The sequence below is a fragment of the Mizuhopecten yessoensis genome, unplaced genomic scaffold (assembly GCF_002113885.1).
Source record: "Mizuhopecten yessoensis strain PY_sf001 unplaced genomic scaffold, ASM211388v2 scaffold5685, whole genome shotgun sequence".
In the NCBI taxonomy this organism is placed as follows: Eukaryota; Metazoa; Mollusca; class Bivalvia; order Pectinida; family Pectinidae; genus Mizuhopecten; species Mizuhopecten yessoensis.
Window position 1 is genome coordinate 40,365 of NW_018406172.1, and position 23,194 is coordinate 63,558.

Sequence of the window (23,194 nt, forward strand, 5' to 3'; positions counted from 1 at the left end):
AGAGATAAGTGTAAGAGAGGGTGGGGGTGGGTAGAGATCAGTGTAAGTGAGGGTGGGGGTTGGTAGAGATCAGTGTAAGTGAGGGTGGGGATGGGTAAAGATCAGTGTAAGTGATGGTGGGGTGGGTAGAGATCAGTGTAAGTGAGGGTGGGGGTGGATAGAGTTCAGCCCTTGCTTGACTAATATATAGATTCTCATCTGCACCACAGGCTGATAATTACATCCAAGTTTCATCAGCATCTGACAGGGGCTTTCTACAGAGGAGTCCAAACTGCCTGTACATGGATGATGCATGATAAAAGATAAATAACAACTGATGACAGTCAGTCACAATAGGTCACCTGAATGACTCAAGTGACCTAAAAGCTCAAGTCCTGTTTTTCTTGTCTGAATATTTTTTTTCCTTCTAACAACTTGGTAACATTTGTTTCGTTTTAATCATGGCTTAAATAGCTCAATATATCCTTAACTTTGAACAATCTTTTATTCTGTCACTCTATTTTCCCTTTTCAACAAAAGTGGTATTTTCTTAAGTCCTCTTTGTTTAAGTACATGTTTCTATAAGAGAAAAACAGGTGACATAGTCATTGGAAGGTTGCGATTATTAAACACAGTTGATAGTTATAGATGGTAGTTACAAACAGGTTATGGTTATAGACAGATGTTATTTATAGATGGTGGTTATAGACAGGTTATTGACATAGACAGATGGTAGTTATAGATGGTAGTTACAGACAGGTTATGTTTAAAGACAGCTGGTAGTTAAAGATGGTAATTACAGACGGATTATTGTTATAGACAGCTGGTAGTTAAAGATGGTAATTACAGACGGATTATTGTTATAGACATAAAAAAAAAAATGGTATTTACAGACAGGTTATGGTTATAGAAAGATGGTAGTTATAGATGGTAGTTACAGACAGGTTATGGTTATAAAAAAATTGTAGTTATAGATGGAAGTTACCGACAGGTTGTGGTTATAGATGGTAGTTATAGACAGGTTATGGTTATAGACAGATGGTAGTTATAGATGGAAGTTACAGACAGATTATTGTTATAGACAGTTGGTAGTTATAGACAGTTGATAGTTGTAGATGGTAGTTACAGAAAGGTTATGGTTATAGACAGATGGTAGTTCTAGACAGTCGGTAGTTATAGACAGTCGGTAGTTAAAGATGGTAGTTACAGACAGGTTATGGTTACATACAGATGGAAGTTATAGACAGGTTATTGTTATAGACACATGGTAGTTACAGGCAGGTTATGGTTATATACAGTTGGTAGTTTAAGACAGCTGGTAGTTACAGACAGGTTATTGTTATAGACAGATGGTAGTTATTGATGGTAGTTACAGAAAGGTTATGGTTATAGAGAGGCGGTAGTTATAGAGAGTCGGTAGTTATAGATGGTAGTTACAGACAGTTATGGTTACATAAAGATGGAAGTTATAGATAGATGGTAGTTACAGACAGGGTATTGTTATAGACAGTTGGTAGTTGTAGATGGAATTTACAGATAGGTTATGGTTATAGACTGATAGTAGTTAAAGACAGCTGGTAGTTACAGATAGGTTATTGTTATAGACGGATGGTAGTTATTGATGGTAGTTACAGAAAGGTTATGGTTATAGAGAGTCGGTAGTTATAGAGAGTCGGTAGTTATAGATGGTAGTTACAGACAGTTATGGTTACATAAAGATGGAAGTTATAGATAGATGGAAGTTACAGACAGGTTATTGTTATAGACAGTTGGTAGTTGTAGATGGAAGTTACAGATAGGTTATGGTTATAGACTGATGGTAGTTAAAGACAGCTGGTAGTTACAGATAGGTTATTGTTATAGACAGATGGTAGTTATTGATGGTAGTTACAGAAAGGTTATGGTTATAGACAGTCGGTAGTTATAGACAGTCGGTAGTTATAGATGGTAGTTACAGACAGGTTATGGTTACATACAGATGGAAGTTATAGACAGGTTATTGTTATAGACAGATGGTAGTTACAGGCAGATTATTGTTATATACAGTTGGTAGTTATAGACAGATGGTAGTTACAGACAGGTTATGGTTATAGACAGATGGTAGTTTAAGACAGCTGGTAGTTACAGACAGGTTATTGTTATAGACAGATGATAGTTACAGACATGTCATGGTTATAGACAGTTGGTAGTTATAGATGGTAGTTACAGACAGGTTATGGTTACATAAAGATGGAAGTTATAGATAGATGGTAGGTACAGACAGGTTATTGTTATAGACAGATGGTAGTAATAGATGATAGTTACAGAAAGGTTATGGTTACAGACAGATGGTAGTTATAGACAGGTTATGGTTATAGTCAGTTGGTAGTTTAAGACAGCTGGTAGTTACAGACAGGTTATTGTTATAGACAGTTGGTAGTTGTAGATGGAAGTTACAGATAGGTTATGGTTTTAGACTGATGGTAGTTAAAGACAGCTGGTAGTTACAGAACGGTTATGGTTATAGACAGTCGGTAGTTATAGACAGTCGGTAGTTATAGATGGTAGTTACAGACAGGTTATGGTTACATAAAGATGGAAGTTATAGATAGATGGTAGTTACAGGCAGGTTATTGTTATAGACAGTTGGTAGTTGTAGATGGAAGTTACAGATAGGTTATGGTTTTAGACTGATGGTAGTTAAAGACAGCTGGTAGTTACAGATAGGTTATTGTTATAGACAGATGGTAGTAATAGATGAAAGTTACAGAAAGGTTATGGTTACAGACAGATGGTAGTTATAGACAGGTTATGGTTATAGACAGTTGGTAGTTTAAGACAGCTGGTAGTTACAGATAGGTTATTGTTATAGACAGATGGTAGTAATAGATGATAGTTACAGAAAGGTTATGGTTATAGACAGATGGTAGTTATAGACAGTCAGTAGTTATAGACAGTCGGTAGTTATAGATGGTAGTTACAGCCAGGTTATGGTAACATACAGGTGGAAGTTATAGACATAGACAGATGGTAGTTACAGACAGGTTATTGTTATAGACAGATGATAGTTACAGACATGTTATGGTTATAGACAGTTGGTAGTTATAGATGGTAGTTACAGACAGGTTATGTTAATAGACAGTTGGTAGTTATAGACAGGTTATGGTTACATACAGTTGGTAGTTTTAGATGGTAGTTACAGACATATTATGGTTAGTGACAGTTGGTAGTTATAGACAGTTGGTAGTTTTAGATGGTAGTTAAAGACAGTTGGTATTTACAGACAGATTATGGTTATAGACAGTTGGCAGTTATAGATGGTAGTTACAGACAGGTTATAGTTAGTGCTGGTTGGTAGTTATAGATGGTAGTTACAGACAGGTTATGGTTATAGACATATGTTATTTATAGATGGTGGTTATAGACAGGTTATTGTTATAGACAGTGACAGTTATAGATGGTAGTTACAGACAGGTTATGGTTAGTGCCGGTTGGTAGTTATAGATGGTAGTTACAGACAGGTTATGGGTATAGACAGAGGTTATTTATAGATGGTAGTTACAGACAGGTTATGGTTAGTGCCGGTTGGTAGTTATAGATGGTAGTTACAGACAGGTTATGGTTATAGACAGGTTATTGTTATAGACAGATGGTAGTTACAAGCAAATTATGGTTATAGACAGATCGTAGTTACAGACAGGTTATGGGTATAGACAGATGTTATTTATAGATGGTAGTTATAGACAGGTTATGGTTATAGACAGATGGTAGTTACAAGCAGGTTATGGTTATAGACAGATGGTAGTTACAGACAGGTTATGGTTATAGACAGATGGTAGTTACAGACAGGTTATGGTTATAGACAGGTTATTGTTATATACAGATGGTAGTTACAAGCAGGTTATGGTTATAGACAGATGGTAGTTACAGACAGGTTATGGTTATAGACAGGTTATTGTTATAGACAGATGGTTGTTATAGATGGTAGTTACAGATAGGTTATGGTTATAGACAGTGGCAGTTATAGAAGGTAGTTACAGACAGGTTATGGTTAAAGAAAGTTTTTAGTTATAGATGGTAGTTACAGACAGGCTATGGTTATAGACAGATGGTGTAATTTTATACATGTGGTGGTAGTTTTCAAATGGTAGTTATAGACAGCGTGTGTCTAAATTGACAGGTGATAGTTATAGACAGGCAGTAGCTATACATATGCGGTAGTTATAGACAGGTGGTAGTTATAAATATGCGGTATGTAGTAAAAAAGGGAGATTGCCTCTATTATTTCTTACATCTGCTGCTTTGAAAACACAGTTTTCACCCAAAGATTCAGCAACTTGTCTTCCATCTGAATTTGGCAAGTCAACAAGGACAACTCTGGCTCCTTGTTTCGCAAATCTGGTGGCTGTGGCCTTTCCCAGTCCTGATGCAGCCCCTGTCACTACAGTCACAAGACCCTGTAGCAAACACACAAAAAATCTGTTTACACGATTCAATCATGGGGAGTTTTTTTGCAATATTTAACCCCATCCTTTGCTTTTAGTAACACCTAGTTTACAGATCTAGCCTAAATTTTGTGTATATAATACACCCTTCATATTTAAATCAAGCAAATATGCAATTACCCCAGCGTTCCTTTAATTTACATTACCACATTGAATTGCCTAATAAATAATATGGAAATGACGACTGAAAAATATTTTGTATTACATAGGGCGTATACAAAAAACATGATTATTACTTTTCATTGATTGTAACATATTCAAAGAAACTGATTTGAACAAACTTTTCTTTCTTATATTTTGTTCTTGTGTAAATATACCCGATGTAAAAAGGCATGAGTTATATTCCCCTTGAATCCAGAGAACACATTGGCAAATTTCCTTATCCATCAATCATGAATATGTATTCCGAACATTAACATTTATATATATATTGGAATAAATTGTAGAAATGACAAATATTTAATCTGCTTTAAATGAAATGCCAACTTTTTGATACACATTGCCACTGTTCAACGTCACGCATTATGCTACCTTTAAAAGTCAATTTTGTAAGTGGGACCAACCACAGGGGCATGTTACAAATGTCTGATTATGTGGGTTGTGACCCATATCAGTATAGCATATGTGTGTATTTCAGACATTTGTAACGTGCCCCTGTGGACCAACGTTGCAATTGCGCCTGTCTTTAGTTGTGTATGGCTAATATATAGTCTCGTTTGAAGTTTTTCTAGGGTCTCCCTTATCTTTTTTTTTGGATTAAGACTCGATAGATTCTTATGTGGTCAACTAGCTGCGATAAAGTAGCTTTCTGACGACTAGAGATTTTTCATAAATATTGCATTGTCAGGGGCAGAGGAGGCTGGGTATTAATATTAGTACTATAGTGGTCAATCAGATCGGAACACACGACTGTAAAATTTAGCAGCATAAAATGCATTTGACATGACATTTATCATTTGCTCGTAAATATGGACTTCGGTCTAATTCCATGGTGAAACATAGAAAAAGCAAGCTTGTATAATAATAAAAAAACATTTCAACTGATATTCATGATTTTAAGATATATATAGGTTATAGGGCGAAACAACCTTGGGCAAACTAGATTTAGGTCTCGGATCCTCGAATGACAACAACTTCTGCCCAACCAGTCTTTTCCAGCTGGGCTCCTTTTAATTTTTGTGGAACAGTCTGAATATTTCCACTATATAAATTAAAAGGATATAGTTGCCTAAGTAACGTCAAACTCTTGTGTATCTGATTTGGCCAGGCCGCCCCCCGCCGGCCCTGTTATTGTCCTCCTCTCTAAATTCTAATCAGAGATGACACACCTTGTCATCATACTCTGCGGTTAAACGAAACATAGTCGATAACAATTGGCCGATATAATGTGGCAATATAAAATGAAGCTGGCATGAAATAAAGTGATGTTTGTTCTAAAGTGACCTTTAGCTTGCCGGCTGACATGTTCCTCGTGTTGCCGAAGTCTGTTGTATGTACACACCTCCGTGTACACCAATCAAAATCGTTGTTACATACATTTTATCCAATCAATGACAACCTCTTTATAAATGCGAGACAGTGTCATGGAGGTAAATAACAGCATGGGTTGCGAAATCAACAACTGCTTTCTTAAAATTGCTTTTTCTTTTGACAATTTTGAGCCAGACAAACATTATGAACAAATTGAAAGCTTTCTAAAGAAGTTAACAAACAAGTTTAAAGATGCGACATGCAGGTATGTTCCGCTTAATAACGGCATTGTCCGTTTGTCTGTTTATGTGATGTAACTTCGCACGCTGATTTGTACTTTCACTTTCATAATATGAATCGGGTATTTATTACTGAAGGACTTTTGTTACTTGTCTGCCATATTTTTTACACCAGATGCCGTTAATTTTATTACTGACCATTTTAATAACTGAATGCATATAAGCTGACAAGAAGAGATGTATCAATATACACTGTCCAACATGTCGATGCTATTATGAAATAAATCTTCTCTCTTAAAGAAAAAGAAAATTGGCAACAGACCAATGTTTATTGTCAAATAAATTAATCCTTCTGGTTTTTTTATGAACTGAAAGTTTGATCAAGATATTATAGCTATATATAATTATACAGAAAAGGTACAGTTTTGAACGGTGGCAATGTGTACAGGGAGATAACTCGCGAGTTTTATTTTTGATTTGATCTATTTATTTATTTTTAATTTCAAAAGTATTTTATTGACAATACATATATAATACAAACATATAAGTTAACATTAAAGAAGATATTAGAACAGTGTTGACAAAAGCTTATGTCTAATAGTCATTATTTAAGGCACAAAACTTGCCTGAATAATAATAATAATAATAACAATACATGAATATTAATTTGGAACTTATCTACATGTAGCACATATATAAGTAACGAAACGTTTTGATGATTTAATATAAAAGTCAACATGTATCAGAATAGTTTTATTTAATTTGTCAGATGCATTACTAATACCATATAATAAACAGTGCAGATTTAAATATTCTAATAGATTATAAAAAGTGGTAATATGATGCCTAATATATTTGAATACAGAGGACATTGAAAGAAAAAATGTATTAGATCTTCCCTCTGTGCACCACATAAAGCATCATCAATCAGATGGTCTGAATTAATATTTGAGATAAACTCCTGTGACTTCTTCCAACTTTTCAGACAATATGATTCCTAGAAAACATTTTTGAGAATTTAAACAGGTCTTTAATAAAGTCTGCTGATATCCTCGTTCTCAGCTTCCTTTCCGTCCTGGGTTTATTTGCATTTCTTCGTCAAAGTGGTTCTCCTAGGTTATATCCAAGCCGTTTGATGACTTTAGCATTCTTTTGTGCTGTTATGAAGTTCTTTTCAAAACCTTTAACATCTCTTACAGTGTTCAGGTTTCTCTTTAATCCCTGTTCTCCTTTGTTGTTGTATTTGCATTTTGTCATTGTTTGACTTTTTCCTCTCCATAACTTTTTCTTACACTGTACACAACCGATGTCAGAGATTCAACATTTTTGTCATATTTCCATGCATAGTGGTCTCTAAAATAGCTTTCAGGTTTTGGTTGAGATTTTTGCCAAAATGCTTTGCTACAATGTATGCGTCTTGTGCCACAGTACTTTATCCTGACATCCGTCTCTGCTTTAATACTGTGGAAGCTCGTCTTATTCACCACTGCTGCCAATATTGACAATACTGAAATCTTGAAGCTGTTTTGTACTTAATGGTTACTGGAGTAAGTTAATTCTGCATTTAAACTGTCATTGCTGACATTTCCATTCATGCCAATTCTTCCTTGATGACTTTCCAACCCTCTTTCAGATGTCAACAACACCTATCTTTACACAATGGCAATGTGCATTGTGTCTATACACAGTTATATATATATTGTACACCGCTCCCTGTTTGCTAAATTCCACAAATGTTCCCTTCTTGTTTATATTCCCAACCCTTTGGTTTCTCTCTTTACCATTTGTTGTTTTTTCTGGAAGATTGCATTTTCCAACTTCTAAAAATGGGAAAAGTGAACCCGTTTTTTTCAGTGCATGTGCCTCTGAATGTGTCCTTAAACGTAAACATTTTCTCTGCTTTTCCCAACCCATGCTGACCACTACCTCACTGATCCTGACCTGACCTTTAGCCTTGCCGATCTTCCTGATTTTAGGAGTCTGTCTGCGTAACCAGTCTGCTTTTTGAGACATCAAACTCATCAACAACAGATATATAACAGATCTATGCAGTAGTTTAACTGAACTGTTGTAGTGGGCCATCCTCGATGCTCCAGAAGTTATGCTCATTTACACTCTCTGCACTCCTGAAATATGTCATACCAAAATTGAAGGCACACAGCTAGCTGCGTGATTGGCCTCCGGAAAGAAAGACCTGACCAATCACTACACAGATACATGTCCTTGGAAGATTAAAGAGAAGCAACACCCGACATCAAAGCCAGTCAATTTTACCGTTGCGTGACCGCGAGGCTTTTGATGTACATAAAAGGATCAGACTAGTTTTATTGTCTCATTCAAAAAGGTAGTGTACATTGAGCTTTCGATTTTGTCATGACAAACTCTAAGGGTACAGAGAACGTAAGTGAAGCGTAACCCCTGGATGTCCAAGTTAAGTCTTAAGTCTAGCTCAGTGGAACCCCAGACCACTTACTTATATACTATACCAATTCACCATCTTCTTAAAGCCATTAACTGCTGACGTTGGTATTTCTTTAGTAAAAGTAGTCATGCTATTATGTTAATATAAAATTCCTTCCTTTGATTCAAAAAAGATCATATTGTAAACATCAGTCAATAAAGTGTGGTTAGAATATATTGGGAGCTGGGTGTTTGGTGATAGAGATGGAAAAGGATGTGGTCCCTTAAATAAAGAGGTTCTTCCAGTTATTGTGTTCTTTGTTTGAAAATATATACCTAGTTTTTTTTTATATTTACATGGACAGTTGATATATAATCGAGACAGCTATATAGCATTGAAAATGAGTATTATTACCTCTTTTATTTTAGCTCACTGTAGACATAAAGATTAAAGAAAACAAGTTTTCCAGATCATCCCACTAATCTGAACCAACTTTTCTTTGCAGAGAGAAAGTAGTCAAGGCTCATATTGAGACAATAGGAAAAGTTCTTTGCAAATGTAATGAAAACCTGACAAAAGATTATTATGAGGATGTGCCGTCTGAAATAACTGGTTGTATCACCGAGTGTTACCGAACACTACGTAATGCGTGTGCTGGATCTAAGGCAAATCAAGACCTTGTGGTTGAGTGTTTTCCTAGCTGCTTAGACTGTTGTGAAGCCACATTAAAACCCTTTGCTCGATGTTCACCCGAACAAATGCGGTCCCACCCGATGTTGGCTGAAGACAAAGTGATATTGCTCAGGTGCTGTGTACAGTTCCTAGGAAATGTGGTGGCCGGACATACGGAAAACAGCAAGCTAGTTTGGAGACAGTTTTCAAAAAGCTTTAGGTGAGTGACCCAAAGGAGATGTATACATCAGCCATATAATGATCTTCATTGTACGTACTCTATATGCTTTGAAGACAAACAAATTATGTATTGTTTATAAAAATTTGATTAGTGCTCCCAATTTTCAGGAAAAAAACACGTTGATTGAGACATAATTACAACTTCAAGGAAAACCTTATAACGTTTGTGACTGTTCACTGTTCAATAAAATGCATGACAATGTAATGTCACAAATGAAACGCATATTATTTCCACTCCCTTTCTGATCGATCAAAATTTTGTAATTTCCTTAGGCACGTAAAACAACCACTAAATAGATAATAATTGTCAATGGGTAAATCATCTCTAGGTACAACACTCCAGATTTACAGGAGAAACAACTCCTAGAACAATGGTGAAGATGACACTTTCTCTCTTACAGATGTCTGCTGTGTGTAGAGGATGAAAAGCTGACCCAGTATGTATGCATGGCTATTCACAGCTGTATTCAGGGGGGAGGGCAAGATAACGATTGGTCATCACGGCTCGGGACTGACCAGGATTTCCTACAGATTGTGTGTGACATCCTCAGCGCTGTGACTGATACAGACTTGGAGTGGGGGTTCGTAGATCATTGTTTATACTGTATGAAAATGATATTAAGTATTATTTATGTCTTAGGAGAAGTGATTTATATGTTCTTAGAAAAATATAGTGTTTGGCTTCCTTTTATTTTCAGAATTTTATAAGGAAATGATTATTGATATTTTTATTTGGAAAACATGCCAGTTCATTTATTTGTTACCTAGAAGAAATGCTTGGGACACCAAATACTGTTGCTGTGATCACAAGCTTAAGATGACCAGAACACTGTTGTGGCATAATTGTCAGGTTTTGTAGCTGTAATATTGCTTTTTTGGATCCAGATTGTTTTGTTTTTATTGATGTTTTACTGTACAGAACATTCACGTTTGACAACTAAAATGTATACAAAAATTCATAGCTACTAAGTGCACATTCTTGTAATGAAACCAAAACATTTGTCAGGAACTAATATTAGCATTTCAATCATTTTCCACGAAATAAACAAAAAAAGTATTTTAACTAACTTAATAAAATTAAAATCAAGTCTGACTACCCTGCAAAATATTCTATCATCTTTTTCCCCACATGATTAACAATAACTGTGTCCTTAGCAATTAGTGAAGTAACTATTTCAGTACCACCGACAACATTAGGTGTCTACAAAGCCAGCTCTCAGGTTATCATAGCACCATCTGACGTGGATGAAACAGTTGATTTTAACAAAACCTGTTAGAGAAAGGGCAAAGAAACATGAGTTGAATAAAACAATATAACATTATGTTTAATGTGTCGCTTTTGATTCTAACCCGAAAGGATATACGTGGTGGAGGATGCCATGAGGATAAAGGGGGTTCTGGAGGTTATTGATCAACAGCAGTCAGAAAAACAAAGGCAAGTAGACAGCGATGTTAAATCGTCATATTAATTGCATTCCGGTGTTAATTACTTGAAAACGATAAGTTTGAAATGAATGTTAAAAAAATGAAGTATTTTTCGCTATATTATATGTCAAATGTTTAAGAATGCTCATTGCTACATTCATTGTGTATCTTACAATATATTCAAGGCAGTGTACAACAACTTTCTCTGAATAGGAAGGCATATTTATACAACATTGTAGGAGACCTTTTACCGTTTTAGATGCGCGCTTTTCATCCTGTCATGCCCACATGAAGCAAAAATCTGTTTGCAATCTATTTGCTAAAGATATTCAGAATATGTGCATTCGTCACCTCTATGTGTACACTTGTGTACTTTACGCTACATTCACTGCAAACAAACTACAAATAGACAATTTCTAGCAGAAGGCTCGCAAACATTACAACTCGAGTTTAAAAATCCATAGCAGAATCAAAAGAAACAACGACAAAAACCTTTAAAGTTATATGTTGTAAAATGAAGCACACATTCATCAGCCTCTCCGACCTTTTGTACGTTATTAAAGGATCCTTTCCCAAACCCCTTGTAGATTCTTCGCAATACCATTTTCAGACCTTTGCAATTCCATTTACAGACATTTGCTTTTTTATAGTGTTTGCAAATTGTTGTTTTTGCAGAGCTTTTGCTGCAGACCTTTGCAAATCAAACCTTTCGTTTGGTCTCCCAAGACGTTACAAATCAAACCCTTCATTTGGTCTCCCAAGAAGTTACTACCAGAACATATAGTTGCTGCACACATAAGCAGTTTAGGTTTTGCAAAGCATTTTCAAAATAATTAGCAAAGTGATATATTCCGTAACGAGCTAATGTTTTGTGGGAGTACCTGCTTTATCCTAACGTACTCCTTTTTCCAGGATATTTGCTCTAGAAGTACTTCTAGGCGAGCTTAGAAACATGTCAGAAACAAGGCACTTAGACTCTGACCCCAGTGGTGGGGTTAAAGCCGAGGGGCCGTGTTTGGAGACTCTCCAGTACCTCAGTAAGGAGGTGATCACTAAAGCTTATAACATCCTGATTGTGGCTAGCCAGGACACTCAGATGGACAGTACACCGGACTTGGTAAGTCTGACAACTTTCACAGTTATTGTCTTTTATGTACTGTATATGTTTTTGGTGAACCATTTTGCATACTTCGCAACAATTTGTCACCTGTGTTTGGTTTACCGTAACAGTGGCTCTAGTACTATTGTAACCAGGGCTTCAATTTCACATTTTACCGTTCATTGACAGCGGTCAACTCTCGACTACACGCTTTGGCAACGCATTTACAGTGTATGGAAAACCATTTACATTGTATGGAAAACCATTTACAGTGTATGGAAAACCATTTACAGTGTATGCCGATGGAAAACCTGCAAAATCTGAGCACTGAAAGTATAAGTAGAATACAATTATTGTCTGTGTGTGGGACATCGTGTTTGTAAATTAGTATGTTTAATTTCAAACCAGTTGTGCATCATAATCCTACTTTGAAAACGCCATATACAAATTAACAGTAATTTCTATATCAATAGTTCACACAATTTCATTCTAGGTTAGGTCATTTAATAACAACAATAAAATACAGCCAAACAAGGCTTGGTATTCTGGAGAATCGGAACTTGAATAACCGCCACCATCATTAAGTGTCCACTCACTTAAGTGTCCGGGTACACGACGTTATTATTTAACTAGTGATGGTCATTTTTGGATAAAACAGCTGTATGATGCAGTGTAATTATTTTTTGGCATACACTGTATCTATTAACTAATGTTAAAGGTACAATCACCTGTGTGTGTGTGTGTGTGTGGACGATCACTTTTCAATCATTATACATTGTACTTAAAGTTATCACACCTAAATGTATATAAATAAATCATAGCCCATCAACACTTAGTTGTATCCTTTATATACAGACATTTAACTCGTTTATTGTGAAAACCAATAAAAGGGACTGCAAGAAGTTTCCACAGTTGAGGTGTGTTCACCAGCAGGAGTTATCTTTCTTTGCCTTGTATACGTTTAGTTACGGTGTCGCCTCGGCTGCTGTTGTTGTCCTCTTTTAACTAAACTAAATTCTTTGTTTTGTATGCAATCTCTACCCTTATTCATGTTTTAGTCAATATGCAAAATGAAGCTACTGAAAAAACAGTGTGAACAAAAGCGTAATGCGAACTCGGCCGATGAATGATTTACTAGAAATAGGAATTAAGGAAATCCCTGTTTAAAATCCAGTGTGTCAATGCAGAAAGCCAATCAAAGAACACACTTTACAGTACCATTTAGGACCCATCGGTGATACTAGTGGTAAAACGAATGGAAATCCAGGTCTGTAGTATTCCGAAACGCGTGTAGAAATGCACCTAAAAGAGGAATCATAAAAGATTTTCATGGAAACCATTGAAAAATTGCAAGCATAAGGCCAAAATCCCGCTTTGTAAATCTAGATCAAATCCAAGAAATGTTACGTATTGAAAGTGAAAACCAGGGTAGTGCCAAAGAAACCACAACACAGTTACGGGCATAATTATTAAAGTACATCAAACGTCCTACGGCACAAGGGTTTGGCTTTATTTTTTCATCGTCCTATCAAAAGCTGAGGTCATTTATGGACGTGCCTCCATGTGTGTTGTGTATGCGTGCATGTTTGTTTGTGTCCTGGAGACAGGGTATGTTAGTGTAATTGCCTGCTTGTGATAGCGCGGATCTGATGCCGACTTTATAGTGCTATCTCACTGAAATACCATACCTAAAAAGCATGGGTACACACAACACTTCTTTCCGGTTACATTATACGGCACAGCTATGCTCTTGCAATAAAAATAATTTCTTTTGAAAAGTACAACTCAAAGAGGAGACTGCTGCGCTTTCTGTCGGTTTTAATGCTTTGAATACCCCTTAACGTCTGTTTACTACAATAAAAACCTATTTGTAACATACCAAGGTTTCTGATTGGCAGAACTTAATTGCTCCATTGTAATGTGTGACTCGTATCCGAAGACATCAATTTGCCACCAAGAGATCTTGTTTAATCCCTCTGTCAAAACTGTAATCAGTTGTACGTGATTATCTGGCGGGTCCCGGCGACCTATTGCAATGCTTCTTCCGTCGTGCGTAAATAATAACATAATAATATTTGAGGAAAAAAAAGTTAGACCCGAAAATTGGTTTACTATATATAACTTTGATCAACAAGAATCAGATTAATACTATTACAGACCCAATAAAAATGTGACAAATACATATTAATAATGAGCGAGTGATTATATTATAGAGGTGCATTAATAAGAAAAAAATATTTTATTATTTACTTAAATTATATTTGATTTCCTCTAATTTGGACAGAACGTATTCTTAAATATAAAGGAAAATAATTATCTTTGCATAATGTTCATTTTAGAACTGTATGAATGAACTTAAGAAGCCCCTCCCTGATGTAATTAGCACCAGTGACAAGAGCATATACACAAATTAGTCCACTTGCTTTTGAGATTAAAGAAGTCACTTTTGCAATTTCTTGTAATGATATTAACATAATCAAATGAATCGGAAAGATAGTTAATTTACGATATATCAATTACACAGTTAATGATGAGAAACACAATATGTCTGTTAGATGAAGCGAGAAACGTGTTTATTTCATTGACACGTCGACCTTCTTCTCCTTTACCTTGCGCGTAATTATTGCAGCATTTCCATTAATAGAAATATTTGACCTTCAAACGGTTCCATGATTTACCGTTGTCTCTTTGTTCGATAATGCAAACAACAAATTGGATATGGGCGTGTGGCTCTTGTCGCTGAATAGTATGATGTATTAGGCGATCATTATAAACATGTGCAGTGATGATATAGACATGTAAAAGGGGCCCTGAAAACTGCGTCTGACGTTTGTGACAATAATTGCAATATTATATATCATACGTGTAAAATGAAAGATCAGCACTTGAGCGCTACTCTTGAGGCCGGGACACCTGTTGAGGACAGATGTGACGGTAATTGATCGATATACGTATATACAGAGGTAATAGGTATTTCCTAGTGCTGTGTGGCATTCGTGTTCGGCTATTAGTATATTAGTGTAGGGTGGAGCTGCCTTAGACACAAATGGCTCAATTAAGTTACATTCACGTCGAGTACCCAATTACACACTTATCTCTTGTCAATGGCCACCCTGGCATCCCAAGGGTACTCCGTAGAGCATTACACAAATAGTTTGTTGACAGGTCGTTTTGAGGTGTTTCTTCTTCCAATTGAACACTATTTTCATATTTGTCCGCTGATTTTAGCGACTTAACTGCGACATTTTGAAAATATAATAAAATTGGGATATATTTAATGCTTGTTATATGAATGTTTGATCCGTTTTTTCCCCTCAAATTTCATTAGCAGAATAAAAAGTATATATAATAGTATAATAATAATCACCGTATCTGTCTCACTGTCTGTCCGTCTACACTTTTGGTTTCATGAGGTATGCTCAGTAGCTACAGTAATACATTTCGTTTTGGATTTAAGCAGGCATATCAACATCATAAGTGTAGCATGCCCCCACTGCATGATCGTAAGAGGCGACTAAATTTGGAATCTTATCTTTTCGTCTTCTTTCTAAACAACTTTTTTCTTCCTTATGTCTCCCTTGAAAATGCCTCACTTTTGGCCTCTAGTTGAGCGTTCGCTCCTGTGAGGAAGGCTTTGTGTTCTGTCCCCTGGCCGAGACATACCAGAGTCTGTACAAATGGTAGTTTCTACTCCTGCTTAACGCTCAGCAATTTAGGAGTGGGACGACTGGTTCACCCGTTGTCAGTATAATGTGACCGGTTGGGGTGTGCTTCGGCAGTATGTTTTAGTGAGGTAGTACTATAAAGTCGGCATCAGTTCCGTGCTATCACAAGGAGAAAAACCCGAACATATCGCAGCCTCCCAAAACACACACGCATACACTACACGCATGCATCTTGCACTCAGGGAAGGCCGTCCTTAAATGACCATAGCTGTTGATAGGACGTTAAACAATACTAAACCAAACCAAAAGTGTAGCAGGTATATCAATAACTTTTGTCTGCAGCAGACATATCAACGCGTTAGGGCTGTAGCAGGCCTATACACAGTTGTAGAAGCTATTTAAACAAACATCGCGGATGTAGCTGTCATATCAATAGCATAAGTCAAGAGGGTCTTTTACAATAAAAGTGTATGTTTGTTCTGTGTATACTTAATTTGATAAATGATTATTACTTTATTTGTAGCAACCGGAAGTGACAGTAAAGCAAATAGAGGCCTTAGGTGAGGCAACGTCTAACCATTCAGTCTATGGGGCTCTCCAGGATGACGCTGATCTTCTTACATCTTCTGTTTGTAAGTACTAATCATACAGTGAACGGTGCTCCAGGAGGAGGTTGGTCTTCTCAATTCTTTTGTATGTAAGTACTAACCACACAGGATACGGGGCGCTACAGGAGGACGTGGTCGATCTCCTCATAATTTCTGTATGTAAGAACTAACCATACAGTGTACGGGGCTATCCAAGAGGACGTCGATCTCCTCACAATTCCTGTATGCAAGTTTTCACCATACAGTGTACGGGGCTCTTCAAGAGGACGTTGGTCTCCTCACAATTCCTGTAAGTAAGTTCTAACCATACAGTGTACGGGACTCTTCAAGAGGACGTTGGTGTCCTCACAGTTCCCGTATGCAAGTGATAACCATACAGTGTACGGGGCTCTCCAGGAGGACGTCGATCTCCTCACAACTCCTGTATGTAAGAACTAACCATTTAGTGTACGGGGCTCTCCAGGAGGACGTCGAACTCCTCACAACTCCTGTATGCAAGTTTTAACCATACAGTGTACGGGGCTCTCCAGGAGGACGTCGATCTCCTCACAACTCCTGTAAGTAAGAACAAACCATTTAGTGTACGAGGCTCTCCAGAAGGACGTCGATCTCCTCACAACTCCTGTATGTAAGAACAAACCATTTAGTGTACGGGGCTCTCCAGAAGGACGTCGAACTCCACACAACTTCTGTATGTAAGAACTAACCATACCGTGTACGGGGCTCTCCAGGAGGACGTCGATCTCCTCACAATTCCTGTAATTACCCCCATCTCGAAATGATTCAGTGTACTTCTCACATATCTGTATACGTGTCTTTCACCAGCACTGAGCCTTCTGTAAGCGTAGGCATCCAAATAGTGTTAGTTCGTCGTACTTTACTGCTTTCTGGAACGATAGAAAGATAGATAAAATGTTGTCTACCCATCGACGCTGTTCGTGTACAGCTAAATACTCACTGCAAATAATTCAATTTTCAGATAAACTATTGTGTTTTTTAAGGATGGTTTGTGGTATGCCAGTTATATTTTACCGTTTTTAGTTATTAAGACTTTCTAATAACAATAAAGCTTTAGATTTAACCATTTCGCAAGTATTCCAAACATTGTCGTGAATTGGTGATTAAACAGGCGATTTACTTATAATATAGGCAACTTTGTATATGAAATAGGCTATTAGCAGAATGCGTTACCTTAGATCGGAACATCGTTTTGATTAACAGATCTCCTGGAAGCCATTCACAAATTGGGAAAAGACAGCACCAATGACTTCAGTAGCGTGGTAAAGTTAAACTCGGACGAAGTGGACACTGACCATCCCGTGTTTGGCTTGAGAAAGGACCTTATCAGACTCATCGGTAACATGTGTTTCCGGCACAAACCAAACCAGGAACGGGTACGATTGCAATTTCATTGTTTATAATCTTACATCTTCGTGTGTCAAACCTCTCCCCAATACATCATTGGCTAAGTTAACGCTTTCAGGTGATACTTATCTCTTTCCTCTCGTTTGTTTGGTTCAGACCTACCTACGATTTATATATAAAATGATCGCGGTACCCTTTTCCAGTCGATGTACTTCGACCAAATGTATTATCTTTATACCTTAGCAAGTCGTAATGCCAATACATGTACCTCGTCTTTATTGCCCAGTTGGCAAACTAAAAATACGACTAAGCTTCTTATTTTAATTCGTATAGCTTTCATATTCATTATTATTTTGCCATTACAAACTGAATTATTTTTCAATTGGCATTGTTTTAGCTTATTTGAGGTTTTTCTGATGTCGTATTTTCTCTGGCCCCGCGCTACATCCGTATTCTTAGTTGTCTACACTACATTTTTTACCGTATTCTCAGTAGTCCCGACCTCAATCTGATTAAAATCATATGTTACATGGCTTCGTTAACTTCGTACTACGCCTGCACATCTGAGTGTGCCGCGGTCAGGGTCACGTTCAGGTGACCTTTATATTTATAAATACTCCTTAAATTTTGACCAATCAGAGACCCTCTATCAAAAGGGCGCTCGGAGTTGTAACAAATATGTCGGACATTGATGAGAATGATGCGAAAGTTCTGAAGTTATTTGAGATTGATCGTCTGAAACCCGAATAGAAAAAGATATTCGAAGCTTTATTAGAGAAGAAAGACTGTATGGCGGTGTTGCCTACGCAATTATTACCCAATGGGTACGTTTCCCTTGGCGTCGTAGAAACGTCAGTTCCCGCCGCCATATTTGTTTTTGAAAACTAATCTGTTCTATACCCCTCGCTATTTATCTATCAACCATGATATTCCGATTCGCTGGCAAACGTTTGCCAGCGCGCCTCTGATTGGTTCATCTAAAGGTCATTTGAACGTGACCCTGACCGCGGCACATTCAGATGTTCAGGCGGAGCCATGTAACAGATGATTTTAATCAGATTGTCCCGACCTATGCCCTTTACTTTCTTCTTAGTTGTCAACGCTAAATCCTTTACTGTACTCTCAGTGGTCCCGTGCCATATCATTTACCATATTATCACTGGCCCTAGCAATATCCTTTACCTTATTCTTAGTTGTCCACGCTATATATTTACTGTACTCTTAGTTGTCCCACACTATATCCATTACCGCATACTCGCTGGTTGCACCCCCTCCCCTTACAGTAAACAGCCTCTCCTACATCCCACTGCCTTCATGTAGGGTTTGATCACCTAACCACTCTACCATTTCTAACGAAAGCGAAAGTCCTTTTTCAAGCGCAGCTTACATTGTATTGGCGGAAAATACGACAAGCAGCTTAGCAATTATAAAACAAATGTGCAAAAACAGACTCAAGAACGTGAAATTCCTCCTTACAAATGTAGCTTAGAAGAGCTTAATGTAAGCTGAGCATTTGACGCCAATATTCGTATACTGCGTGTGTAATTTCCGACGTGACAAACGAAGAGCGCTCAAAGTGCAGGAGCAGGCTCACAAGGATAACTAACTGGTGAGAACAGTTGGAATGCAAGATGATAATACCTGTGCCATATTTAGCGAAAATATCACAAATGCTTACCACCTTTCCACACATACCGCAATATACCATTTCCATACGTCAGCTGGACATTTTATCTCTCTACCTGCTCCTAATAGCTCAGACCTATAGCTTTACCAAAGTTCCACTGGTCCCGCCGAACATCTCTCACCATACTCCAACACCTATTTGCCTTACCCATTTAGCCCGTCTTTGCACACATACCCTTCTACTATACTCTCATTTCCCAGCCTTCATCTATAGCACTATTTTTCTGACCCCATCCCTTACCTCAACCCAATGAACCCGCCAAAGGGATATAGAGCGGGCAGGTCGCGACTTGGAAACCTCACCTGTTCCCAAGTATTTCCCCAAATATCTCGTTCCTCCCAACACCTTTAAAACGACAATGTGATCAAACCAAGAGAATGATGAGAGTAGGACTGAAACCCAAACACAGATATCAAAGGGGAGAGTACATCAGGGGGCGGGGAGTGTGACGGAGCGGTAAAGGTGGAGTATTACATAATTACCAGTTGTCGATTGAAGCTTTGGCTGTCGGTAACAATATATCCGGAGTCTATCAGCCTAGTGCACAATGGCTTTGATGTCTCTTCGGGTTTTATAAATGCTCAATGTGACAACAAGACTGATCAGACTAATAACACGTCTTTTGTTAATCCGTGTTATATTCAATAAGTCTGATTTATTTACTCCATACTATATATTTTATTGTTGACGGAATTGAGGACAGATTTACAGTTGTATAATTCTTGATAGCATTCAGTGAGAATTAAACATATTTTTCTGTACCCATTAAAAGGTAATGATCTTTGTTCTGGAACCTTCAACATTAAACGTAAAGTAAGGTGCAAGGTTAGGATGAGTTTTTGTATTGTTAAGCCTGGCATAAGAAACGATGTTCGAATTGAATACATGCATTGTTGAACTAAAAGATCCAATGCTCGAATGCATCTGCATTGTTGAATATGTTAAGTAAGAATGGACAATGGATATTGTTCGCCCTGATTGAATTTTTGCATATGATAAGTACTAGGTTCGTAGGCTAGTGATATTTGTTGAATTACTAACACTAATCAGAATGAGAATACAAGTGTCCCTATTTTTATCACTCTAATCCATATTAATTAACGTATTATTGGGTTATACGTTTTATTTCATTCAACATGTGTTTTTAACCCTTTCACCCCTATGTAACTTTAGTAGACTCTACCATGCATTGCTATGGAAGAGTCCATTATGATCTACAGTAGTGAAAGGGTTAATTTGTAAAGCTGTTGGGTAATTTTGTGAAAACATCATCGTAGCTTTCTTTAAGTATTTATCTCTAACGTTGGCATATGCATTGACCTGCTGTATTCCACTGCATGTTTGTAAGAGGCAACATATTTGCCCCCTCGGCAGGATCGGGTTTTTTCCTCGGTTTATTTTACTAAGAGGATGTTGTACAGGCCCATATTTAAGTGTGTTGGCGGTGTGTTTTACCTGACTGTAGTTAAGTATCGTTTATTTCATCTTTACGTTTAAAATTAACAGAAATATCACATGGTAACATAAATTTATTGTGTTTTAGGTTTCTTAGTGATTAAAACCGTAACATAAGCTGACATTTGTTTATCAATGTGAATGCCGCCCCGTGTATTTTCGCTCTTTCGTCTTTGTTCCTAAGGGTCCTCGATTCGCCGATCCACACCGCTTTTGCGTATTAAGGTTGAGACGGCGGGCTTGTCTTCTCCTCTATGTGAACACTGTTGACACTAGATAACAAAGCGCACTTTCTCTTCACAGGCTGCGAACCTCAACGCCTTACCTTTAATATTGGACCAAACCAACATTGACAAGAAAAATCCATGTATCCTTTTTTTTCTTACTGTTTACACAAAAGGGGGATTTAATCGAAATCTTTGTTTTGTTGTGGCAATAATTTCCACAAGAGGACAATCCAGGATATTGTATCGATGGTATACAGACTCGTAAATTGAATTCGTCTGAGTCTGTCTCCACAGTGGTCTTTAATTTGCGCATAGGTGTCATATTAAAAGATACCAAGCAAGTGGGCGATTGCTTTTCATCTTTTTGGCTCGTCGTACAAAGCAGGCCATTTTATGTAATTGAACATTACCGGGAAGAACTAGTTTCAAATGGTGTAGACAAACAAATTCGTCACCTGGTCACGTTGTGTAGTTGTGAATCCTTTTACGAAGCGGCGCGATCTCTGTTAGGCGTGAAATGTGTACACTTTCGTACTGTTTTCTGAGCTCTAATCAAACTGTGCTTCCTAATAATAAGTACGCTTAGATTAAGAAACACACGGTAAACGTTCAGATTAAAGTGATATCACTTACACGTTAATCAATGTTTCTAAAAGTTTATGTTTTTTAAATAATATTCCATTTTTGCAATCATCTTTTTACAGGCAATAGTCAGATTTGTAGAATACTAGTCTTTACATTTGTCAATTTGTTTTACCCTAACCTAGTAAGATATTACGCAGTGGGCAATTCTGGCTGTGCGGAACATTTGCGAAGATTCTCCTAAGAACAGGGCGGTACTTGCCGGTCTGAAAAAGCAGGGACTTGCCGACAACTCTGCTGTACTCCGGGAGCTAGGCATGGATGCGGAAGTCAGGGATGACAAAATCTACGTAACTCCGCCAAATAAGGAACAGTAAAGAGAGGGGCAAACATGTTCGTACACCGGATGGAAATCTGCCAACGGTACTTCTGGACGAAACTTGTATGGGAGGGTGATATCCTACACCATGCAGACGAGGAATGCCGTAAAAGAATCACTAGAAATATGGAGAAGGCATAATCTATTTTAAAACCGTAGACCGTTATGTATGTTGATGAAGAGAACCAAACAAACTAAGTTTTACTGTACAATATGGTCGGTTTGTCAATTTAGGACTCATCGGGGGAGTTAAGGTTTATAGAAAGGAAATTCATATTGAAAGTTTCATGAAGCATTTGTAAAAATATATGGTAATGGGAAAGATGCATATGCAATCCTTCAAAACGTTAAAAATGTTCAAATTTGTTTGCTAAAACAGAAACATTAATCGTCAATTAGTATTTTACAACAGGAGGAGAGATGGAAACGTTTTCTAGATGAATGAAGCCCTTTCTTGTCCTGGTCAGCGTAGAAGGAAATGAAAGAACCGGTGTGTTACTGAAGTACTTCTCTTAGGAAGTAACGTACATGTATGTGGATGTTATTGTAATATTTTGGTATCGAAGGTCGTCATTAAATATTTATTTGTACATATCATATATTTTCCTTTTTTTTTTAGATAGAGGATTGTCCTCGGGAATTAGCTTAATTGATTATCTTCGGGAATTATCTTAATCGATTATCTTCGGAAATTATCTCAATCGAATATCCTCAGAAAGAAATAGCTCAATCGATTATCTTTTGGAATTATCTTAATCGATTATCTTCAGGAATTATCTCAATCGAATATCCTTGGAAGAAATAAGCTCATTCGATGATCTTCGGAAATTATCTCAATCGATTATTCTCGGGAATTATCTCAATTGACTTTAATCGAAAATGATTTCAATCAATTATCCTCGAAAATTTACCAATTCAGTCGTGTTCAAGCAATCGCTAAATCAAGATCTCGAATACGCTCGATAACTATTTAAATCGATGATTATATTAATGGATAATCACCAAGAAATATCTTAATAGACGTCCCTCAGAATTATCTTAATCAAATTTACTCAGGAATTATTTGAATCCTCGAGTATTTCTGAAAAAGAAATAGATACATTTAGATTTTTTTTAAATAAAAATGTTTTTCCGTGTATGACGTTTTAATGCGATGTTCAATTTTAAATTAATGATTATCAGTTAAGAGGAATGCGCGACTGCCTGATGTAGTATTT

At 37.1% G+C, this 23,194-nt stretch overlaps 2 protein-coding genes across 3 annotated transcripts in view; one reads left to right on the forward strand and one right to left on the reverse strand.

Moving 5' to 3' along the window:
• The window catches only part of LOC110451007 (3-hydroxyacyl-CoA dehydrogenase type-2-like), a 12,351-nt gene extending 6,381 nt beyond the window's left edge, over positions 1-5,970 (reverse strand). For both annotated transcript variants that reach the window (XM_021498831.1, XM_021498832.1), the window contains exons 1-2: positions 5,907-5,970; positions 4,251-4,415 (exon numbers count right to left, since the gene is read on the reverse strand). In XM_021498831.1, coding sequence (XP_021354506.1) covers positions 4,251-4,415; positions 5,907-5,927 — 186 coding nt within the window. In that variant the 5' untranslated portion in view covers positions 5,928-5,970. The remainder of the gene's footprint in view (positions 1-4,250; positions 4,416-5,906) is intronic.
• A 73-nt stretch (positions 5,971-6,043) lies between these two features.
• On the forward strand, positions 6,044-22,640 carry LOC110451008 (ataxin-10-like). The gene is made up of 9 exons (XM_021498833.1): positions 6,044-6,198; positions 9,079-9,465; positions 9,887-10,066; positions 10,843-10,920; positions 11,823-12,027; positions 16,198-16,306; positions 17,504-17,676; positions 21,093-21,156; positions 21,788-22,640. Exons 1-9 carry the CDS (start codon positions 6,047-6,049, stop codon positions 21,973-21,975), a joined length of 1,536 nt encoding a protein of 511 aa, XP_021354508.1. The 5' UTR covers positions 6,044-6,046; the 3' UTR covers positions 21,976-22,640.
• The last annotated feature ends 554 nt before the right edge of the window (positions 22,641-23,194 follow it).

Coding starts and splice junctions, on each gene's coding strand:
- LOC110451008 (XM_021498833.1), top strand. CDS start 6,047: ATGGAGGTAAATAACAGCATGGGTTGCGAAATCAACAACTGCTTTCTT. Junction 9,466..9,886: donor CAGTTTTCAAAAAGCTTTAG/GTGAGTGACCCA, acceptor TCTCTCTTACAG/ATGTCTGCTGTGTGTAGAGG. Junction 16,307..17,503: donor TCTTCTTACATCTTCTGTTT/GTAAGTACTAAT, acceptor TTTGATTAACAG/ATCTCCTGGAAGCCATTCAC.